This window comes from Plectropomus leopardus, chromosome 2 (genome assembly GCF_008729295.1).
Source record: "Plectropomus leopardus isolate mb chromosome 2, YSFRI_Pleo_2.0, whole genome shotgun sequence".
Classification (NCBI taxonomy): domain Eukaryota; kingdom Metazoa; phylum Chordata; class Actinopteri; order Perciformes; family Serranidae; genus Plectropomus; species Plectropomus leopardus.
The window spans coordinates 28,028,608-28,048,582 of record NC_056464.1 but is presented as its reverse complement, the minus strand read 5'-3'; the positions used below and the strand labels follow the sequence as shown (position 1 = coordinate 28,048,582).

The 19,975-nt window shown below is 37.8% G+C and overlaps 1 protein-coding gene across 2 annotated transcripts in view; it reads left to right on the top strand.

Moving 5' to 3' along the window:
* slc38a3b (solute carrier family 38 member 3b) overlaps nt 1-19,975 on the top strand; it is a 35,170-nt gene that overhangs the window by 866 nt on the left and 14,329 nt on the right. The window contains exons 2-8 of one of the 2 annotated variants that reach the window (XM_042507282.1): nt 11,920-12,100; nt 12,489-12,509; nt 12,680-12,761; nt 12,849-12,964; nt 16,724-16,797; nt 17,714-17,806; nt 18,943-19,024. In XM_042507282.1, the coding sequence (XP_042363216.1) occupies nt 11,997-12,100; nt 12,489-12,509; nt 12,680-12,761; nt 12,849-12,964; nt 16,724-16,797; nt 17,714-17,806; nt 18,943-19,024 (572 nt within the window). In that variant the 5' untranslated portion in view covers nt 11,920-11,996. The remainder of the gene's footprint in view (nt 1-11,919; nt 12,101-12,488; nt 12,510-12,679; nt 12,762-12,848; nt 12,965-16,723; nt 16,798-17,713; nt 17,807-18,942; nt 19,025-19,975) is intronic. The other variant, XM_042507290.1, reaches the window with a different exon arrangement.

Here is a 19,975-nt window from a genome sequence, read left to right as displayed (position 1 = left end):
GCCTAGTTTCAGTGGATATGTGAGGGGGATTTTTTTTTTTACGCAAGTGCTGATCAAGCCTTTCGATACCCACGACGCCTTCTTCTACAGCTTCTGCCATTCTTGATAGCTTTTTCCTGCAGTTCACTCAGCTTTCACCTTCATGTGTTGCTGGTGTCCAAGCCACATGGCATGGAGTAAACGCAAAGGCAATTTCCTTTTCCTCCTACCATCAAAACCATATCCGACCCACACTAATAGCCCAGTTTGTTCAAAATATCAGCCCGGCACACAGTTTGCGTCAGCACGAGTATAATATAGACAGCACAGCTTTAACAGCCAGTAGCAGCCTTTTAAAGCACTTCGCCTTTGTTATTGTAGCTAAAGATACCACTGTGGAGGAAGAGTGCTCTGTGTGGGAAGTTAATGCTGCACATTATCACACTCTGCTGAGCCACTCTGTTACCGTGTTATTATTTTGAACCTGAAAATAATGTGAGGAAATATTAAGTCTCTCTTCTGCATCCTTTTCATGCACTATGAGAGTCTTTTTTTTTTAATAGTTAAATTTTATGTTTTACTTGAAGCAGAGGGTGCACCCATGACTTAAATGTAAATGCCCTGCTCCTTCTTGTTTCTCTCAGTGCCATCTACTATTTCAAATCATTATGACATCAGTGGCATATTTGTTGTTGTTGTTTTTTTTTTTTTTTTAAAGATATAATAATGATTTTGTTTTAAATCAATTGATTGTCATTTTTCGAGCAAAATGTCCAAAATAGCTGTGATGACTTGCTGATTTCTTCTTGGTCCTATGTGATAGTAAAATGTATATGGAGTAAAGTGTCTGTGGAGCTCATATATACACAACTTTATACACTTTCTATGTTGCTGCATTTTGTTTCCCAATCATTATTATATATCATTATTCTCAGTAACTATTACATTCTTGCACTTGTTAATGATAATAATAATAATGATAATAATAGTGATGTTGGTGTTTTTGTTTGTGCTTATCTGTATCATGTATCCTGTTAACATGCTGAAGGGTGGAAGAGATTACAAGTGTGTTGCAGGTTGCCAGTTTCCATCTTTGACCTGGAAAGCAGTGGGTGTGTGTGAATATTCTCATGCAACAACTGCTGAGAAGGTGTGAAATAAGGCTCTTAACCTCCTGTTGCAGGTGCTGAGCCGTCATCATGGAAAAATGTGGTTGGTGAAAACATGGAACTTTCTATGATATTGTGAGGCACTGAACAAAGTACCAAACCATATAACACAGATCTGAGGACACAGATTGACTGTGCAGAGAACTTGTGTCTGTGTATTTAAGGTAGTGTGGGTGAGGGGGTATGTTTTTGACTTTGGCCCCTATCTAAACACTAACACCCTGTGGGTTTTCATGCTGGGTTCATCGCAGTGGAGAATGAGCAGATAAGCTTGCCTGTGGTCAGTGACCCCAGCTTGCGCACTGATCAAAGTGGCTGAGAGTTTGAGGAGGAGCTGGACAGGTGCGGAGCACACGGTGGCCGATGTTTTATCCATGTGGGAAGCAGCCAGCTGTGCTTCTCTGTCACACTGCAGAAACCTGTGAATATCTGCATTTGAGTCAGCCAAAGTGTTAAGTGTCAGACACTCCAGAGGTTATTATTATCTTTGTCATGAGGCTCCTAATCTCAGGGGCTGAACTTGACCATATCATGTGCTGTTGTCTATTTATATTTAAGTCACTGGAAAGTCTTTTGTTGATGTTGTGTGTTTAAATGGATAAATTGCATATATTTATGTAATTAATTAAATGTTTCCTGCAAGCCATTTAATTTTAAATAGCATGATAATAGATGATGATTATGACATCTTTTTGAAAATTGTCCCAGCAGCTTATATCTTATCATCCTTAAATTCAAAGTGGAATTTGTTTATGTTTGTGGCTCTCAGTTCGTTCAAAGAGCATCTTTTGTGGTGTTCTGTAGCTTGATGGGTATAAAATGGTACCAATGCTCCCATGAGTTTGTTCCCTCTGGAGCAATCAGTGCCAAAATATATGTTCTCAAGTCAATATGTGCTGCCCAAAAAAATCCACAGAGAGCCATATATTTTATTGGATTTGAAGACTCACAGGAAATAAATGACCATAGACTTGGCAAGATACAGGATCAAGCATATACTAAATGTCAGCAGTTAACAGGCTATACAAGACGCTGATATATGTCTTGGCTTAGAATATAAGAGCAAAACATTCAAGTCTCAAGTTTTGACTATGAAAAACCCTGCAACAATACAACATACACAAGACAGCAATATTCAGAATATTTTAAATATTTAAAACTGCAATAGACCAAACTGATTTTATTTACTTATTTATGCAGCAATAGAAACAAGCTGGAAACACAACACTAACATATAATAACCTCTAATGTTCATCTGGCAGCTTGTTAACTAAGAGTTGCCAACTTTCTACATCCATAAGAGAAATGTTATAATTAACTTTCAGCTGTAATTTTGCCCACCTGGCTAATAGAAGTGTCATGTTAACTGCCTTTAAAGCTCAGTTTTGGTCTCCACCTACACCTGACAGAAATATCTGACCCTTAAAAGACTACTTAAACCCCAAAAAGATCATTTGTATGTTAGTTTCTCTCCTTATTTTATGAATTCGGGATAAAATGATGATGAAAATGATGGTTTAACGCAGAATCCAAAAACCGAGAAAATTCTTGATGAATTGAAGTAAAAGGACAGCAACAGCAAAACTGTGTCAAAATAGTCATTTACAAACTCTCACACTCGTGCAGTAAACCAAGTCTTATGAAACCAGTCCTTAGCTCAGTAGTACTTCCAAAACGCGTGCATTTTTGCTGAAACTGTAATGTTTGAAACACATAAAGACTCAAACACAAAGACAAGTATTGCACCTGCGTTGTTTATGCAAAAATGTTTTAAATATTACAGTTTTGAAGTGCTTGTTTTTGAAGTACTTAGCATGCGACTGGATAAATGAGACTGGGATTATATTGCACAAGTTGTGAGAGAATTTGTAAAAGATGCTTTGATATAGTTCAGCTATTGTTAAATCCCCCCAACCCACCTTAACTTCAATACATCAAAAAATGACTCAGTTTTTGCATTCTTCATTCACTGTAGAGGCATGTGAGAAAAAAGAATTTTTTCTTCCCAAATTCAAAGTAACAAGGGGTGAGTAACTGACGTACAAATGATCATTTGGGGGCTTAAGTATTCCTTTAAGCTGCTAAATGCTCCACTGTGTTCACCAGCTTTACTTGTCTGCTATTTGTTGCTGAGCAGGTTGCATGCAGTGGGTTTATCAGTGCTTTTCACTGAAAACAGCTGCTACTGAAACAACAATATGTGAGTGGTGAAAGTGAACCGATATGAAGACACCGCACAGCAACATACAACGTGGCAGAAATGAGTGTACGTTGTAATACTGGCTTGGTTTACATCACCTGGCTGTACAGTTGATGCAAACCGGTCCTAAAGTCACACTTGACCAGCATCAACATTTCTCATGTGATGTGTTTCTTTTGTAAATACACAGAGTGGAACAGAGTTTCACTGACAACAAATAGAAATTCACATGCTCACAAAGACATGCCAGTCTCAAAGGTGTTTTAGATTTTGTTTACAATACATGTTGATGTATCAATCATCAGCAACAGCTACAAAACAGAGATCATTTTTATAACATCCGATGTCTAAATTTATAAATGTAACATTTCGTATTGTGTCAACACATTAAGACAAACCTGTGCTCAAGTGTAATGAGCAGCCTGGAGTATAATTACCCTGAACCTCCTGCTGCCAGCTGTTGGTTACCAGGCTTTTTCTTAGAAAAGTCCCCTGCAGCTTGTCAACATGCCCTCCTGATTAATGGAAGTTAACTGATTCCTTATGTAACTGACAGGGTGTGTTGTTATAGTGAACAAGTACTCATTCAAGCTTCTTTCTCATACTTCTTTATGTCCTTACCCTTTAGTTTATTTACATTTTTACATCATAGACTGAAACACTTGGGATATTAAAGACATTTTACTTGTTTGCTTTTTTAAATTGGCATTGTTTCCATCGTCAATAACACTTTACCCATCATCGTCATAGAAACTGCACACACCAGCACATAATGGCATTAAAGACCATAGAGCTACTTCCTTCCTCTCTTTATTTTTCATTTAGGCGATGGTCAAAATACCTAGAACACACCGTGCAGTCCAGTTGATTTACCACTCAGGTCAAAAATTAGTATACATCAGTTCATTAGAAGTATCTTTTAAGTACACAGACATCATTACAAGTACACATTTACTTTGTAGTACTTAACTTAAAGTATATTTAACATATAGTTTTAAAGAAATACTTTAAAATAGATGTCAATAAGTTCAACTTCAGTGTACTGAAATAAATATACCAACTCTATAAAACTTATTTTAAATTACTTGTATGTGTAAATGGACTTGGCAATAAAACCTGATTCTGATACATAATTCTACTAATACAAAGTGTACTTAATTTTAAGTGTATTTTATATTATATATCAGCATACTTTCAAAAAATATACTAAACTGCAAGTAGTTATTGTAGTAATATGTGTTGGAAAGTATACTTATAAATAAAAATTATATATATATATATATATGGAGCCAATGCAGTGTCAAAAAAAATTAACATTAAGGTTCACAAAGGCAGGATTGATTGGAGGTTCACACCAGATTGCATTTTCTTTTACACGCGCTTTTGTGTTTTCACCCCTCTCCCGTATTCTAACCATGATTCAGGATGTTTCAGTCGTCACCCTCATAACATACATCCGCAGTGCTTAGGGTTGCCTGAGCCTAAACTAATGGCCAGATATGGATCTGTACCAGTGTTTAACTTGATGAAGTCATGCAGCACAGAGTTCTGGACCTCCCACGACTGAAGCCACCTCTGCAGCTCGTGCTCAGCTACACAGTCTAAATTTGACCCTGAGTCATTACTTTCTAAAATGTGTTTGGAAGCTTTAACACATCAGTCATGCCCTTAGCTGATCAAAAGAGTAAAACATTTCATGCATTTGCTTCTGATATTGTTTTATGAGAGGCAGTTTCGGGGTCCAGCACCACACCTGCTACCAGGCTGCATGCTACCTAGATTAACATTGCATAGATAGATGTTCGGGCTGTTTGAAGTCACCCTGCAAATCATCAGTGTGACAGCTGAGTGTAATATTTTCAGCTAAATCGTTGTGCAAGCACAGATTGTGTTGACTGCTTGTAAAACAGACTATTGTATAATATCTCAACTCTCTGTTAGTACTTCAGTAGTGCTGCTTCCTTTTACGAGGCCTTTAACGATTCAGTCGGTCTGTGTGTGAGAAGGACTCAGAAGATCATCATCAATCATCATCCCATGAAGACTTTTAATGAGATTATGTTTCATGAAACACTCATAACTTACACGATAACCGATATCAGATGTTTGTGTTGTACCCTCCTCTCCATCCCATATACATTTATTCTTGGCTACAGCGACCAAATGCTCCTGAATGTCACAGTAAATGCGAAACCACGTGTAAATGTTTTATTGCTTTTAAAGCTGGCTCAGCCACACACAGACAGAGACATGCCAAGACTGCTGTATACTGTAATAGTGCAGTTACTCACCAATGAGACACCAAACCACACAACCTTGACAACTGAGTTGTCTTAATATTAATATCTAGCAACTTTTGTTCCGATTACCATCCCACATCTTATGACATAACAACCTGCATGTTTCATCAGACAGCTATGTAAAATATGACAGAGGATGCTAAAGACTTTCTGATAAATGCTTGTGTTAAAAATGGCAGGGGAAACTTGAAAAGCTTCAATTACTTTACTGTCAAAAGCTTACATGTGATGTAATTTAATCACTAGTGTGTGAGTGTTTATGTGATGCCTCACACTGCTTTAATACCGAAAGCAGTGATGCAGAAAGCTAAATAGCATTAGTTTAGCCTATTGATCTTTTGTTGTGTAGTGGGGTGCAGGTAAACTGATACAGCACAGAATAGCAATATTTTGCCAGGTAATATTGCATTTATATATCTGCTTCTGAAGATGAAAGTTTCATAACCATCATGGCCCAAAGGTGAAGGAAACATACTTTATTATTTTTTTTTTTACAAATTCATGAATTTTAAAGCTTTATTTAGTGAGACTTGTTTTTGTGTAATCTACAGCTGTAATATATCTTGAAATTGTGCTTCCACGCAGGATGTGAAATTTCCCTCAATCACCACACAGACTATTTAATATAATTTTGTCATATTTTCCACAGTTTTTGGTGTATGTTGATTATTTAGTCAGAAAAGCTGAAACTATCAAGCATTGGCTTATGAGGAGGTGAGTAGAGGATGGTGTATGACCTTTATCGCCTATCAACTCTTGAGTGTCATTGCTGTTAAAGCTTAATTTCGTTGGTATAGTGTACTGAGTCATGAATTTAAGTATTTTTTGAATGAGTTTATTTATTTACCTTTCTGAAAAAATAAAAAAAGACAATGGGTGCTGGACATAGACTGTAAAAATAATGGGCGTAGCTACTATGACATCACACATTGGTTAGATCATCCAACCGCCAAGTAGCTCCCGTTTAAATGCAGGATTTTTCTCCTGTATGACGTTGTCGAGCGCCCGGCTCTTCCTCAGACTTTTAATAAATACCAGCAAGTTAAATACCCACAATGCATCTACAAGCACATGTGACATACCACACTTGTTGCAAAGAATTATCCCAAAATAGTAGTAAAAAATACACAACATTAAGCAAATACATCGGTAATGTATCAAGGCTACACACAGATGCAAGAAAGGTACACAAAAACGATGCAAAGGAAATACCAATATATTTTCAAATCATGTACCCCCTGTAGGTTAGCACACCCTATAGCTAATTTTTATCTATCTGTCATTTTTATTTAATGAACCTGCATATGAGGGTAATATCTGCCTTAAAGATACATCCTCAGAAAGAGGCCATAGAAATCGAAAATGTTAATTCCCTTCTCATTACAGACACATCCACTAGAATAAAACAAACAAAAAAAAAGTTCATTTGCCCATTAAAAGTTTTTTTTGCAGTTCATGAGAAACTGACCATAATAAAAGCAGTCCCTTTAGCCCGCTTTGCCACAGAGCAGATTATGTGTTTCAGGTGCTGGCCGATATCGCCGGACATGAGCATGTGTTCCTCTGTCCCCAGCAGGCACGTGGCTGAGATGAGCTGGTGCTGCCAGGCGCTGTTGACTGAACCTCGTGCCTGTTCCTGATACACCACCACATGGGCATCTCCTCATCTACATGTGCCCCTCACTTGTCCTGTGCCTGCCCTGTTTTATGTCCAACTGACACGAAGAGACATAGGAAATAATCGTTGGTTGTTTTTAAGACTTAAATGTTTTGCGCCCTCACATTAACGCTGAACAGATGGAAAAATTGAACAGCTAATCGCCATTCAACCTCCCACCTGTTCAAACATTTCAAATGTCACCTAAGTCCAGTAACTCAGAATGGGACTTTTCGCTCTCATGCCATTTCGGGGCCGATGTGTTACACAACACAACTCACTATAGGCTGCAGTAGAGTGTAAGGTGAGCCTGCTGGTGCTCACTAGAAGAGCATATGCCCATATGGCGGTTTCTCATATAGACAGACATCAGTGTCAGTAAATAGTCAGATGTTATCTAACCCCAGATGAATTTATTTCATGTGTTTTACTGATACAGAAACAGCATGTTACTCACCAAACAAATATCAAAATGTTTATGCATTTTATCTTCTTGAATAGAACATTTGGCGCTTAGCAGGAAGTTCGCAGGAGAGTCACCCAGGAAACAAAGACAAAGACTTAGTAGATCAGGAGAAGCAGTATGAAGTGTTATTTTTATCAATAAAATTTGCAGCAAGTATTTGGTTTTTTATGGTTGTACATGGTGGAAAAAAACTCATGCATATGAACATAATCCGTTTTGTGAGGCACTGAGGATCACACCTTCTCCTAGCCTTTATCTGAAACATCGATATTATATCGTTGCACGCCATTAATCTTGTGTTTCTGTTTTTATTTGTACACATCTGTAATTAATTTATACTTAGACATCCCCAAGATGACCCAAACAACTTTTAAGACAGGTAAACACTATTTCTTGTTTCAGTACCAAGCTATCAGCACAACAATGAAGTCGTAAACCACACCAGTCGAGTCTCTAACAAGCTGTCCTGAATCGTCTTGAGCGACATGTTTATAGACGCACATATGGATAAAGTGTCCAGCATGCCATTTGCTGGATACAGTTACAACAGCAGAAATAGTTTTAGCGATGTGTCTGTTTAAGGAACTTATCTGATCTCAGGCTCCATCTGTTAATGTCAGAAGTTTCTGCAGAGTTTCAGTCCTGTCAGTTGTGTTCGTGCAGCTGATTGACTGTGTCCTCGTGAAACTGGAAAGCATCATGAGATGACAAGTGTTTTTGAGTTGGATTTATGGAAGACTCACGCGGAAGTTGGCCTCAATTTACCTTTAGTGTTGCACCTTGACTTTTACTGAGAACTGCAACAGACTGATGTGGCCTTACAGGTCCTTATTCCACTCACCAAAAGACCAGAGAAAGCCTGGTCATGTTTTTGTTATGGGTGTGTGATTTCCCTAATAGTTTCCTGTGGCAAATACTCCTGGCTTATGCCAGCAATTAATATGAATGAGTTAGTTGGAAGTCTGCCTGTTGAGCATTTTTGTTATCATCCACTGAGTTTACAAATTACATTTTTTTTTACTTGTGAATTATTTGAAGATCAAGATCTTGTAAATTATTTGAAGATCATTCAGGAAATCGAAGACCTTTTATGTGGCAATTTTAAAATTGAATTTGTGTGGTGTACTTGTATCTACCTTGAGGGAGTGTCCTAAAATTTTGCTCAAACATCTGCTTGGACTAGAGAAGGAACTGATTAGAACTTGGTGGTCAAAAGTCAAAGTCACTTTGACCTCACAAAACACATATTTGGCCATAAATCAAGAATTCATATGCACATTATGACAAAATTTCATACAAATGTTCTCATAGACATGGATGTGAAATGTAAGTCCAACTTGACTGGTTCGTGGTGGTATACGGCTGTGATCTATCTATTAAAAAAAACAAAAACACCCACTTGTAAACGTTAACCTCATTGGAACAACGTAACAGAAAAACATGTAATGCCAGTGACAAGTGAGTTTGTTTTAGCAAACATTTACTACCATTAATGATGTGTAACGGACATGAAGCATTATACAGTACAGGGTGTTTTGTCAGGTGACAAATGTGTAGCACAAAGCAGTGATCATATGGGCGGAAAAACGGCAACAACATGAGACTCCACAATGACCATTTATTTACTGTAAATGTTTGTGGCCCCAGGCTAATCTGCTGCTTTCATCAGCGATTGGATTCTCCCGGAGGAGGCACATACTTTGTAATTTATAGGTCGAAGGAGTGGAACAATTTCTTGATGTGATGCTAAAATCGGGCACTTTATCACTGATGAGGCAGTATAAAAAAAAAACAAGTGATGTGCTGAATTTTAAAGTGACGTACACGTCACTCTTTTCCCACTCAGTCTCTCTGGAAATGACGATTATCAAAGTCTAGTGTTGCAACAGAAAGTATTGACATTAGGCGCTTTTATGTTTGTGGTGATGGTACGGGACATGTTAACTTAGGGCAAAAAGAACGACTCAGTAGATAAGGCAACGAAAGGGCTCTCTGAAGTTAAATGATTTATTTTTTTAACTTCAAATAAGATGGTCTCCAGATTTTGATCTTAAGATTTTTATACATTGAGTCGTATTTGAGAGTAAATTATTGATGAATTGACAGGCCTGTTTACCTGATTAGTGTGACTTTGTTTTATTCCTCTTAACTTCCTTTTGTAGCTGTAGTGGTATGTTATCAATGGTCCTCTTTAATTGTACAGTATGAATAGCTGTAATCGTGATCTTCTGGCTGAGAGGACATTGTGAACACAATTGAGCTGTTGTACATTCGTCACAGAGGAAGCAGCTAACAACACACTATTGTCTCTCTGAGTTCACACTGTGAAGTAGTGAAGAGGATTCATTTATGTCACTGGGGTCAGTGGAGGCAATGACCAGTTATAATAATGTGACTGAATGTGAACGATGTGAATTTTCCCACAGAGATCTCATTTTTATAGTTTGCCAGTGATTTATCGGTTGACAAATAAACCTCCTGTCTCCTCAAACTACGGGTACAGAAAGCCCCAAGCTTATTTAGGAAAAATACTGCTGAAATGTGTTATCATAGTACTAAGGTAATAATTGTTTTGCAAACCACTTTCTCTGTAATTTAAGGCGCGTTGTTGTTAGTGATTAGCGTTTTGTTTGATCACACTGTGCTCATATTCGTCACAAAGACCACCGTGTGGGATGTTGCACTGAGAATCTGCAGGCTTGTGACATTAACTACACAAAAGACAAACGCAAACAAAAGTCCAAAAAGCTCAAACAGACCTTGACCTTTGACCATGTGGTCTGGACTTGTTTACCTTGCTCAGTACTGAAATTCTTAAAAGCAAAAAAAAATTGTCAAAGTTTGCAGGCTTTTATCTCAGCCTGTGATCATTTACAGCTCGGTACCATTCATGTTAGTGTATTGCAGAAGTTTCGGTGAACAAATTGAATGAGTGAGTGAATGAGGTCAAGTCTCGGGTGTTGGAAGTCACTGTGTCAACAGTACAATAGAGCCATTGCTCCACAGATGTTGTACAGACAAATATTGAACAGGATTTACGACGTCCATCTGATGGCAGAATTTACAGACATGTCACTGCATTAACCACCGCTGCTCGAGTTAAATATTCTTTAGACAAAAAAATGAGGCAATAATGCAGTCAGCAAACTGCACTGTATTAAGAAATACACCATAGGCTGTTGCCATAGGCCTACCCTTTTCACAATACAGAATTCCTGTTGTGTCAAAAGTTAAAATCAACCAGTTATTATATCCTTATTACATTACTGTGAAAATTCAGGTTTTTTTTTAACCTTTTACTGTTTATAAAATTATTTTAAAAACCTGAAACCATGGTTTCAAAAACTCATTTATCTATCATGTTAAATATTCACTACTAAACATGCAAGACTTCAGACTTGTTTGACACCCAAAATATCTGCCTCTTTAAGGACAAACAAACAAAGAAAAATAAAACATCTAACGTTTTTCGTGGTGGAAAAAAAGCCCAAAATTTTTGGACTTTGGCAGAAAACTAAGTTAGGATCCTGTTGACCATTGCAAGAAACTTATCTGAGAAAATATGTTTTCATAGCCTTTAAACATAAGATATATTTATCCGGTTGTATGTTCAGTGCTTTCCAAACCCATGTATTTTTGCTAAACTGTTACAATATTAAGACTTCTGCGTAGATGTAGTGTGCCTTGGCAAATGGGTGAACTCTGTTCATGCTTTACATTGAGCAGGGTTCAAACACAGATGCTCTTGCCCAGGCATGCTATTTATCTGTGCATGATACTGTTTATGCGAAAGTGTTTTAAATAGTAAGATTTGAGCGAAAATGCATGTGTTTGAGAAGCACTGAGCATAAATGAGATAAATGAGACTTGCATTATACTGCACAAGTTATGTGACAATTTGTTAACGGATGTTTTGATATAGTTATGCTGTTATTAAACGTTGACCCCTATGACTTCCATTATTTAAGAATTTTCTCAGTCTTGGATTTTTTTTTTTTTTTTGTACTGTGGAGGCATGTACGAAAAAGTTTTCTTCAGGAACAGTAATTGATATCCAAATGGTCATTTTGTGGGTAAAGTATTCCTTTAAGCAAATAAATCCAAGCAAATGTGTATAACTGATTTATAACTTTCTCCCTTTGCCCTAGATATTGAAGATATTTAGCATCTTCAAAGGATCATCTTTCTCAAACACACTGAAGCAAAAATCTGCTACAACTTCACGATGGAACCTACTCAAGCAGAGATGAACATCTTAGCCAACGGGAAAAGTCACGACCTCAGCAGTGACATTGGAGTGCCAATGAAGACGTTGCCAGATGAGGATCAGTGAGTATTCTCTTTTTATTTTTAACACAGATGAATGGCTGCTCTTTGTCGCTTACATACTGTCTATGGCATTTTAACACAGCATGTGTCAAACACTTTTTATACCTGTTGTCTTTCTGTATCAGTTATACTTGTGTGAAAACTAAATCCTGGATGCTTTAATGTAAATCAACTGTCTGTTAAGCTAACTAAAAAAGAGACTTTTGGACGGTTTGATTTACATACATCTTCCTTTGTCTCTTTGATAAGACTTTCCCTTTAATAATAACCAGGATAATGAATGTGGTGGGTGACATACAGTATCACTTACTTTCTGCATAATCTTCCCATCTTTAAATGCATGTTTACCTTGTTTTTTGCTCGTCTCGTCTGGTGGATCCTTATACAGAAATGGCACGCAAACAGTCAGGTATGTCTGTTGGGATTTCTATGAAGGGTTTTTTAACTGCATATTTGTTTCCATGCATATGATAATACAAAAATCAAACAAACATAAGTTTGCTATGGCAGATATGTGCACACATTTTGGAAATGAATAGAAAGAACATTAAATAACAGCCATATATTTGCCCCCCATAGATTTGATGATCCTGAAGGAGGACTGGAGAATGAAGGATTTCTGCCCAGTGCAGATGGAAAGAAACCTATACGCTTCACAGATGTAAGTGTAAAAGTTTACAGACATAAAACAACAGAAAGAGCATTATATTTGAGATTTAATGTGTGTGCTTGTTTTTCTCACACTCAGTTTGAGGGGAAGACCTCTTTTGGCATGTCTGTCTTCAACCTGGGTAATGCTATCATGGGCAGTGGAATCCTGGGATTGGCGTACGCCATGGCCAACACCGGCATACTCCTCTTCCTGTGAGTAAATGAGTGTGTTGATCACTTAGTGGCTATTTGCAAAGTATGAGCTAGAATCCACCCCGGTATCTAACATAAGTAAAACCCCTTGTGTTAATTGTTGCAGGGCTGAATTGTTGTCAGTTTCTTAACATACCAGTGTGTTTCTGTGGACCTGTACCTACAGCTATATAACTCCACTGTAGGGTGGAGTCTGTTAGATGGTTGAATGCACTTGAAAGAGTGTTAAAAAAAAAGAAAAGAAAAAAACCCATACCATGGTGCCTTGTGACTCTGTAATGTACTTCTTGGGGGATTACAGTTAAGAAGCGGGCTGCTGTTTGGTGTGATTAAAGAAGTATTTGACTGCTGGAAGATGGTCTGTTTACACAACTAGTGTATCTATGCAGTAGGAAGACACAAATACTTTTAAGATTGGTGCCACATGACCAGAGAAAACAAAGAAAATAGGGCTGTGGCATTTGCTTTTGATCAAGAGGTAGAAACTCACCTCTTACATTTGCAATTTGATTGAACAGAGATCTGACTGTATCTATATTCTGCGATCTCAAGATCTAGTCTTGTTGTCTATCTCTTGTGCACAGACTGAGCTGGGAAAGAAAGCTTTTATGTGCTCTGCTTCTCTCACTTGGAAAAACATCCAAAACATTTATAACTTAGAGAACTGGTCCCTCTATCTGATTTTAAAGCTCTCATAAGTACAAGGGTGAATGAATTGGTTGGTATTTGCTATTGTATGTAGGTGTTTTAATATATCTACATGTTACTTTTTATCTCATGTATTTATTGTGGTAATAGTTTGGAATTAAAAAAAAAAAACTTTTTAGGTGAGAAATAGGCAACTCAGTTACAATGTTGGTTTATTTTTGATCAGCGCTGCTTTGATTTACTGTTTGATCTAATTTTTTTTCAGCCACCATTCAGGAGACAGTATGGTGCCCACTTCCGGTTCACAAATTCTCATAATACAGCCAAACAGTGCACTAAAATATGTTTCTGAAAACATTTAAAGTGATTAATAGGCAACACTGAATCTTTTCTTAATCAGAATTGCCTAGTTCCACAGTGTAGTCTGAGTTTGAGGGGTGGGGGTTGTTACTTTCTTGATCCGCTTATATACTTTGTGTTCATGATGGCAGGCATATGGAAATGAGAAAATACAATCTTTGTTCAAGTAACAGCAAAAGAGCCAGTGAAAATTAGAATGGCTTTTGCAGGCAAATGCAGGGAGATCTGGGCACTGGTAAGATGAAGGGAAATTTAACATAGTTCATTTACACGAGCTACCTAAATAGTAATGATACAACGTTTGCATGGTATCCCTTTAAGGACCAGGGGGGCTCTGGTTACTCGTAGGAGTTATTTAGTTTCTGCTATGGCATCTTGAAACATATCATATACCATGATACCCCCAATTCTACTCATACCCTTTTCCCAGGCTCCCATCCCACCCCGCCCTCATTGCTTCATACAGACCCCAGAAAGGCCACAGTCAGGAATAACTGACCATCCAGACCTTGTGTGAGGCATCTGGATCGCTCATTGAATGCTGCTGTCAGATCGTGAGTCTGGTTGTCTTCGTCATGGGCAGTAGTCTATGTTTGTGTAGCTGCAGAGAGCAAGTACAGTAGCATGACTGTTGAAAAAAAGCCAAAGCATTTTTCATCTCAAAGCTGGAGCATTCAAAGAGTAGCTCCTCTAATGAAGGAGGCTACAGGCGATTTCCTATGAAATTCCTGTTAGTAATCGGGTCAGTGGTATCCAAACTACAAATGCTTGGTTTCTGGTTTTATGTAATTGGATCATTGCTGTGCAGCAGTAGGTGCAACTGACATTTCACTCACATTTAGTTTTCAAAGCACCCTGAGGCAACCAAACTGAAGGTGTACAGTCATGACTACAATAGGGCCCTCTGCGTTTTAGTCCATTGAAACCCGAGCAAATTGGCCTATTATCTTCTAAACTTCACAAGAAGTTACCCCAAATTTTATATATATCTATAAAGTGTCCACATGTTGTCGAGAATCCTCCCTTATTTTGAGGTCTCGAGGTTGGCAAGTATACGTCGTTGGCATTCATGTTGACACTTGATGTTGTTGAGGTCCTTGGTGCCTCAGTGGCACCTATTTGGACTACCAACTTTCTTTGTTGCTGTGGCTTTTGTGGAGATTATAGCCTGCAGTGTTGAGAGAACCCTTAATCCACAAGCAAAGATAGAAATAGACATTCTCATTCCTCATCGGCATATATCCAGTGAGACACAGAAATAGAGCGTCCATGAAAAGCCTGATGCCTTGCTGAATATTTGAAAAAGGCATAAGGATCCAGAGGAGGATATTTCATCATTTAGACCAGGTATCACATTACATGTGCTATTTCCAAAAAAAGACCTGTAAAATAAATGCTTGTTGGCAAATTGAGGGAGGTTTGTTTGCATGACCGCTGTCATGGTGCTAATGAACTGTAAAATCTGATAAGTTAATCTTACTTAAAATAATCTTGGAGACCAATTACCTTGAAAAAGGAAAGTAAACATAATGATTAATCTTAAATTAGGTTTACTTTTTGTCTAAGTGTTAAGTTTACTTAAAAGTTAGTTGTATTTAGCCTGCTTAATTTTGTGAAGATGCAGCAACTTATAAATGAAAAGTGAAATTACCTTGTTCTTTCTAAGTGTTAGCAACTTGATCATGACAACAAGGATTCTGCCAATGATGAAGTTCGGAGATCTGAGAGTTCTGTTTTTTTAACATGTTTAAGAAAAAAAAATGATTGACTGTTTTGCAGTCGGCAAATACAGATTTTAAGCACAGTAAACTTGGTATACTGAAATCATTAAATAAAAGATTGATGTAATCGAACTTGTCATTTTTAATTTGCAACAACTTTGCACAATTAAATAAATATAACTTACATTACTTACACTTTCCATGGCAATTGGTTTCCTAGACCTTTTTAAGTAAAATCAACTTCAGCTTCGACTTCGTCAGATTTTACAGCGTGACTGTTCAGTGGGATCACAGCCTCAAACCCTCTGCCTACAGATGAAGGCCAGTGGTAGATTCTCTGTACAAGAAATACAGAGTGTACAGAAGTGCTGGGAAAAGGTCTCAGAAAGGTGATGGATTTGGGAACAACCTCTGACCTATTAGGAATGCTGACCTGAGAACCCTGTGCTGACTTGACTCTGTAGGAGGGCCACTGCAACCAGACAAAAGAGTTGGGAAAATATCATTTTCATCCATGTGTAGGACTATTGATTTCTATCAATGGGGAGCCTTTATATTCTGTTATAAAAAAGCCTGTTTCAAGCATATTTCAACAATGCTTTGTCTTGTTTTATAATTGTTTTGTTGGTATTATGTCACAATAAATACTGTACGATTTGAAATTTCTGACAATGAACAGCATCAGTTTTAAACTGTCATACAATGGCAGCATACTGACGTCATGGAAAATCAGCCACTACTGCAGTTCAACTTCCCAGACTTAATGAAAAGGCTTTTCCCCCCTCATTAATACACAATGTCAGATCAAACAATAAATAAGTTTTGTCTTCTTTGTGGGAACATCTAAGAACATGCACAATTCATCACAACTTAATGCAAGTGGCTGATTGTAATGTACACTGAAAAGGACAGAAGATTGATGCCAAATTATGATCCCAGAGGGAATGTAGAATTTGTTGTACTATAAAGCTGACATCTACAGAGATATAAGATGCTGACGTGTGGCTTTCTCTTCTGTATCGTTTCACAGGTTTCTTCTGACTGCAGTAGCACTCTTGTCAGCGTACTCCATTCATCTGCTGCTCAAATCCTCTGGCATTGTGGGTAAGCCCTGTGTTATGTCTCAACCTTTCTGAACAAGGTAATGTAGCTATATATTATAGTGTACAGCCCTGTTATCAAATTTATACATAAACTTAATGCAGAATTTAGCAGTTCTGCTGTTTCTTGATTAATCCGGTCTCACTCCCAACTTGTCAAATAGGCCACTGGCACCGACACTTGGTCAGTGGGCCTCGGCATCATAAAGCGATGCACAGAGGCACCATTTAGCGGTGATATGAGATACAGCAGGTGTTGGTGTTTTTTACACTTAAAGCAAAATCAATTAAGTCTGCATAGTTTCCCTGTGAATGTGGAGTTTATTTTGAAAAGATATGTTACAAGCATAAATTGACATGCTGTCCCTGAACGTCCAAAACAGATGCAGGAGGGGTACCTAGCATCGATATATTACAAGTTAGAAGTAAGAATGTGTACCAGATTACACCAAAGTTACAAGACATGTAAGACAATTAAACTGATTAAAAGGCCATTTAGTATAAAAACAAAAATATATATATAAAGCATGCTTGAAAGTTATTCTAGAAAAGGAAATACATTCAAAATTAAAAAGAAATTATAGAGTGACTAGTTAAAACATGCATACTTCAGATTGTCAAATACAATTTAAATGTTGCTTACATGACAGAATGATTAGAAGGATTTGGTTTCCAGTCTGCTTAATTTATCTAATGGTTTAGACTGATTATAAAAAGGTCAATTAATTAGTTTATTCTAATATCCAGTGTGGCAAAGTTTATAATGTGTAGACAAACTGTAAAAAAAATAACGTATGGTTCGTCATCAACCGGCCACAGACACGCAGCCTTTTTCATTTTATTTTGCTGTGTGTGTTGCTCAGAGGGACATCTCAGCTAACATAACTGAGTGCGTGTTATTGTTTGTAATCTGTTTACAGGAATTCGCGCTTATGAACAGCTGGGGTACAGGGCTTTTGGCACTCCTGGAAAGATGGCTGCTGGCATTGCAATCACCCTGCAGAATATTGGAGGTGAGGAGATTTAGTGATTCATATGTTTGCGGATTGCCTGTTGCAGAGTTTATATTCCCCTTACCCAACTACACACACAATCACAATCACTTATTTCCCTTCAGAATATGAGGACGTATTAAGAACAGAGATTAGGCGACGTGTTGGTAAACAGCTGCGTTCTCAGTGGTGTGTGAACAAATGTTCCTCCCACTCACTGAACATGTATGGCTGGTTGTTTCTAACCAAAGCTTTGTGGATACACATTAGACTGTCATTAAGTGTATTCCACAGCGTGATTTAAATTGATTAAATTTGCAATGCCCAGAGACTGAATGCAAAGGATTTCATTGAGCTTTTTCAGTCCCAAGTAGATGCAATGACCACGTGAGCGGAGGTTGAGATAATCATTGACTGGTCTCATGACTGACTCAGTGATGCCAGTAACTCACTTTCCAAGGACATGGCCAAGATTTTAGAAATACTAAGGTTGAGCCCCCCTACCCCAACCCACCACAATGAAATTGATTTTTTTTATGCTCAGTTTTTTGTGAGTTTAAGGTCTACAACTAACTATCATTTTCATAACTGGTTTTGACAGAACAACGGTCCAGACCTCAATGTTAATGGACCATATCAGCAGTATAAAAACAGCAAGATTCTCAAAATTGAAAAGCTGGGTCATGTACAGAAATTTGTCTTGAGAATTACTGAAACAATTTATCAGTTAGGAAAATAGCTAAATGATTCTCTATTGATCAATAATTCAACAAGTGTTTAGCTCTATTAAGTTTTTTTTTTTTTTTTTTTTTGCCCAACATTAAAGTCTTAACGCTGTTTTAACTTGTGCGGCTTAAAACAATAATATTCTTGCCTTTCTTGTGAGCCTAAAAAAGGTCATATTTAAATGTATTGAGTCAAATCTGCTAATAAAATACCACCATGCGTTACCTCTCCTAAACTGTAGATCGTAACATCCGCCTGCCTTCTTTCACATGAGTTCATGACCTCAATGTCCCCAGCTGTATATTGCTCTTTCACTTCCACAAACAATGTGACCTGACAGAGCTGATGTCTGTTTGTTCTGTGCCAGCATACTTCCACTAAAACATGCCTGGCCACACATATTCACCTGTTTTCTGTTTTGTCTGTTACAGCCATGTCCAGCTACCTGTATATTGTGAAATCTGAGTTACCGCTGGTCATCCAAGCTTTCCTAAAGGCAGATCCCAACTCTGAGTGAGTATTATCACTTACTGTAACTGCTTGTAGAAATCAACATCTCTGTGCTGAGATTGAAATGCATGGGACTCCTGTCTGCTGTCTAGCAGAGACACTGTGCAAGGTCAGGGGGCCTGGCAGATTATGTGGGCAGTGAAAATATTTCAGTTTGCACCAGTCATTGATTCTGTCAGGGTGGGGGTGTGATGAAAATGGCAGCTTCTAATTGGCTAAGCGACAGGGGGCCCGTGGTTGGGTACTATCTGTTAGATATGTCTACACACAACATAAGTCAGTGCTGTCAGCTTGTCGAGGCAAGTGGTGCTTACGTCAGAGTAATGCCACATACACAGGCACTCCGCATAAGGCCACTAACTACTCAAGTGGATTCCAGCTGCTTGTTTAACTCTAAAACCAAACCTTGTGCTCAAATGGGGTTGCAGCGACTGCATTAGTCTCTTTAAAAACATTTCAGGCCTGGAGGATAAAAAAGACTCTCTTCAGAAATATCAGCAAACCAACACAGCCTTATGTTGAACTTATTGGGGTCAAACATCCAGACAGCCCTCTTAGGGGACTTAGTATGCTTTACTCATTTTCTGTTAATGTTACAATATCAAATTTTCATATTAAACTTGGCCAAAATATCAAATTATGAGGTAAATATATATAAAAGTACATAAACCATGACAAAATTGTGACAGATTTCTCACATGGTCATCTGCTCCAGACAAATGACTTCAAGTGTTTAAAATTGCGTAGACAACACTGTTACCTTTAGCTACATGCTAATGTCAGGCAAACAGAATCTCAGTTGTCAATGTTGTCAGAATAGGTCAGTGAATACTTTGGTTTAGCAGGTTTTATTTGTGATTTTTTCATCAGAAAGTGCCATGTCACAGTTGTTCCCCGGCTTCAAGTACACTGTTACATGTATATTGGTGATTTCTCTTGGTTGGTAGTTGTTAC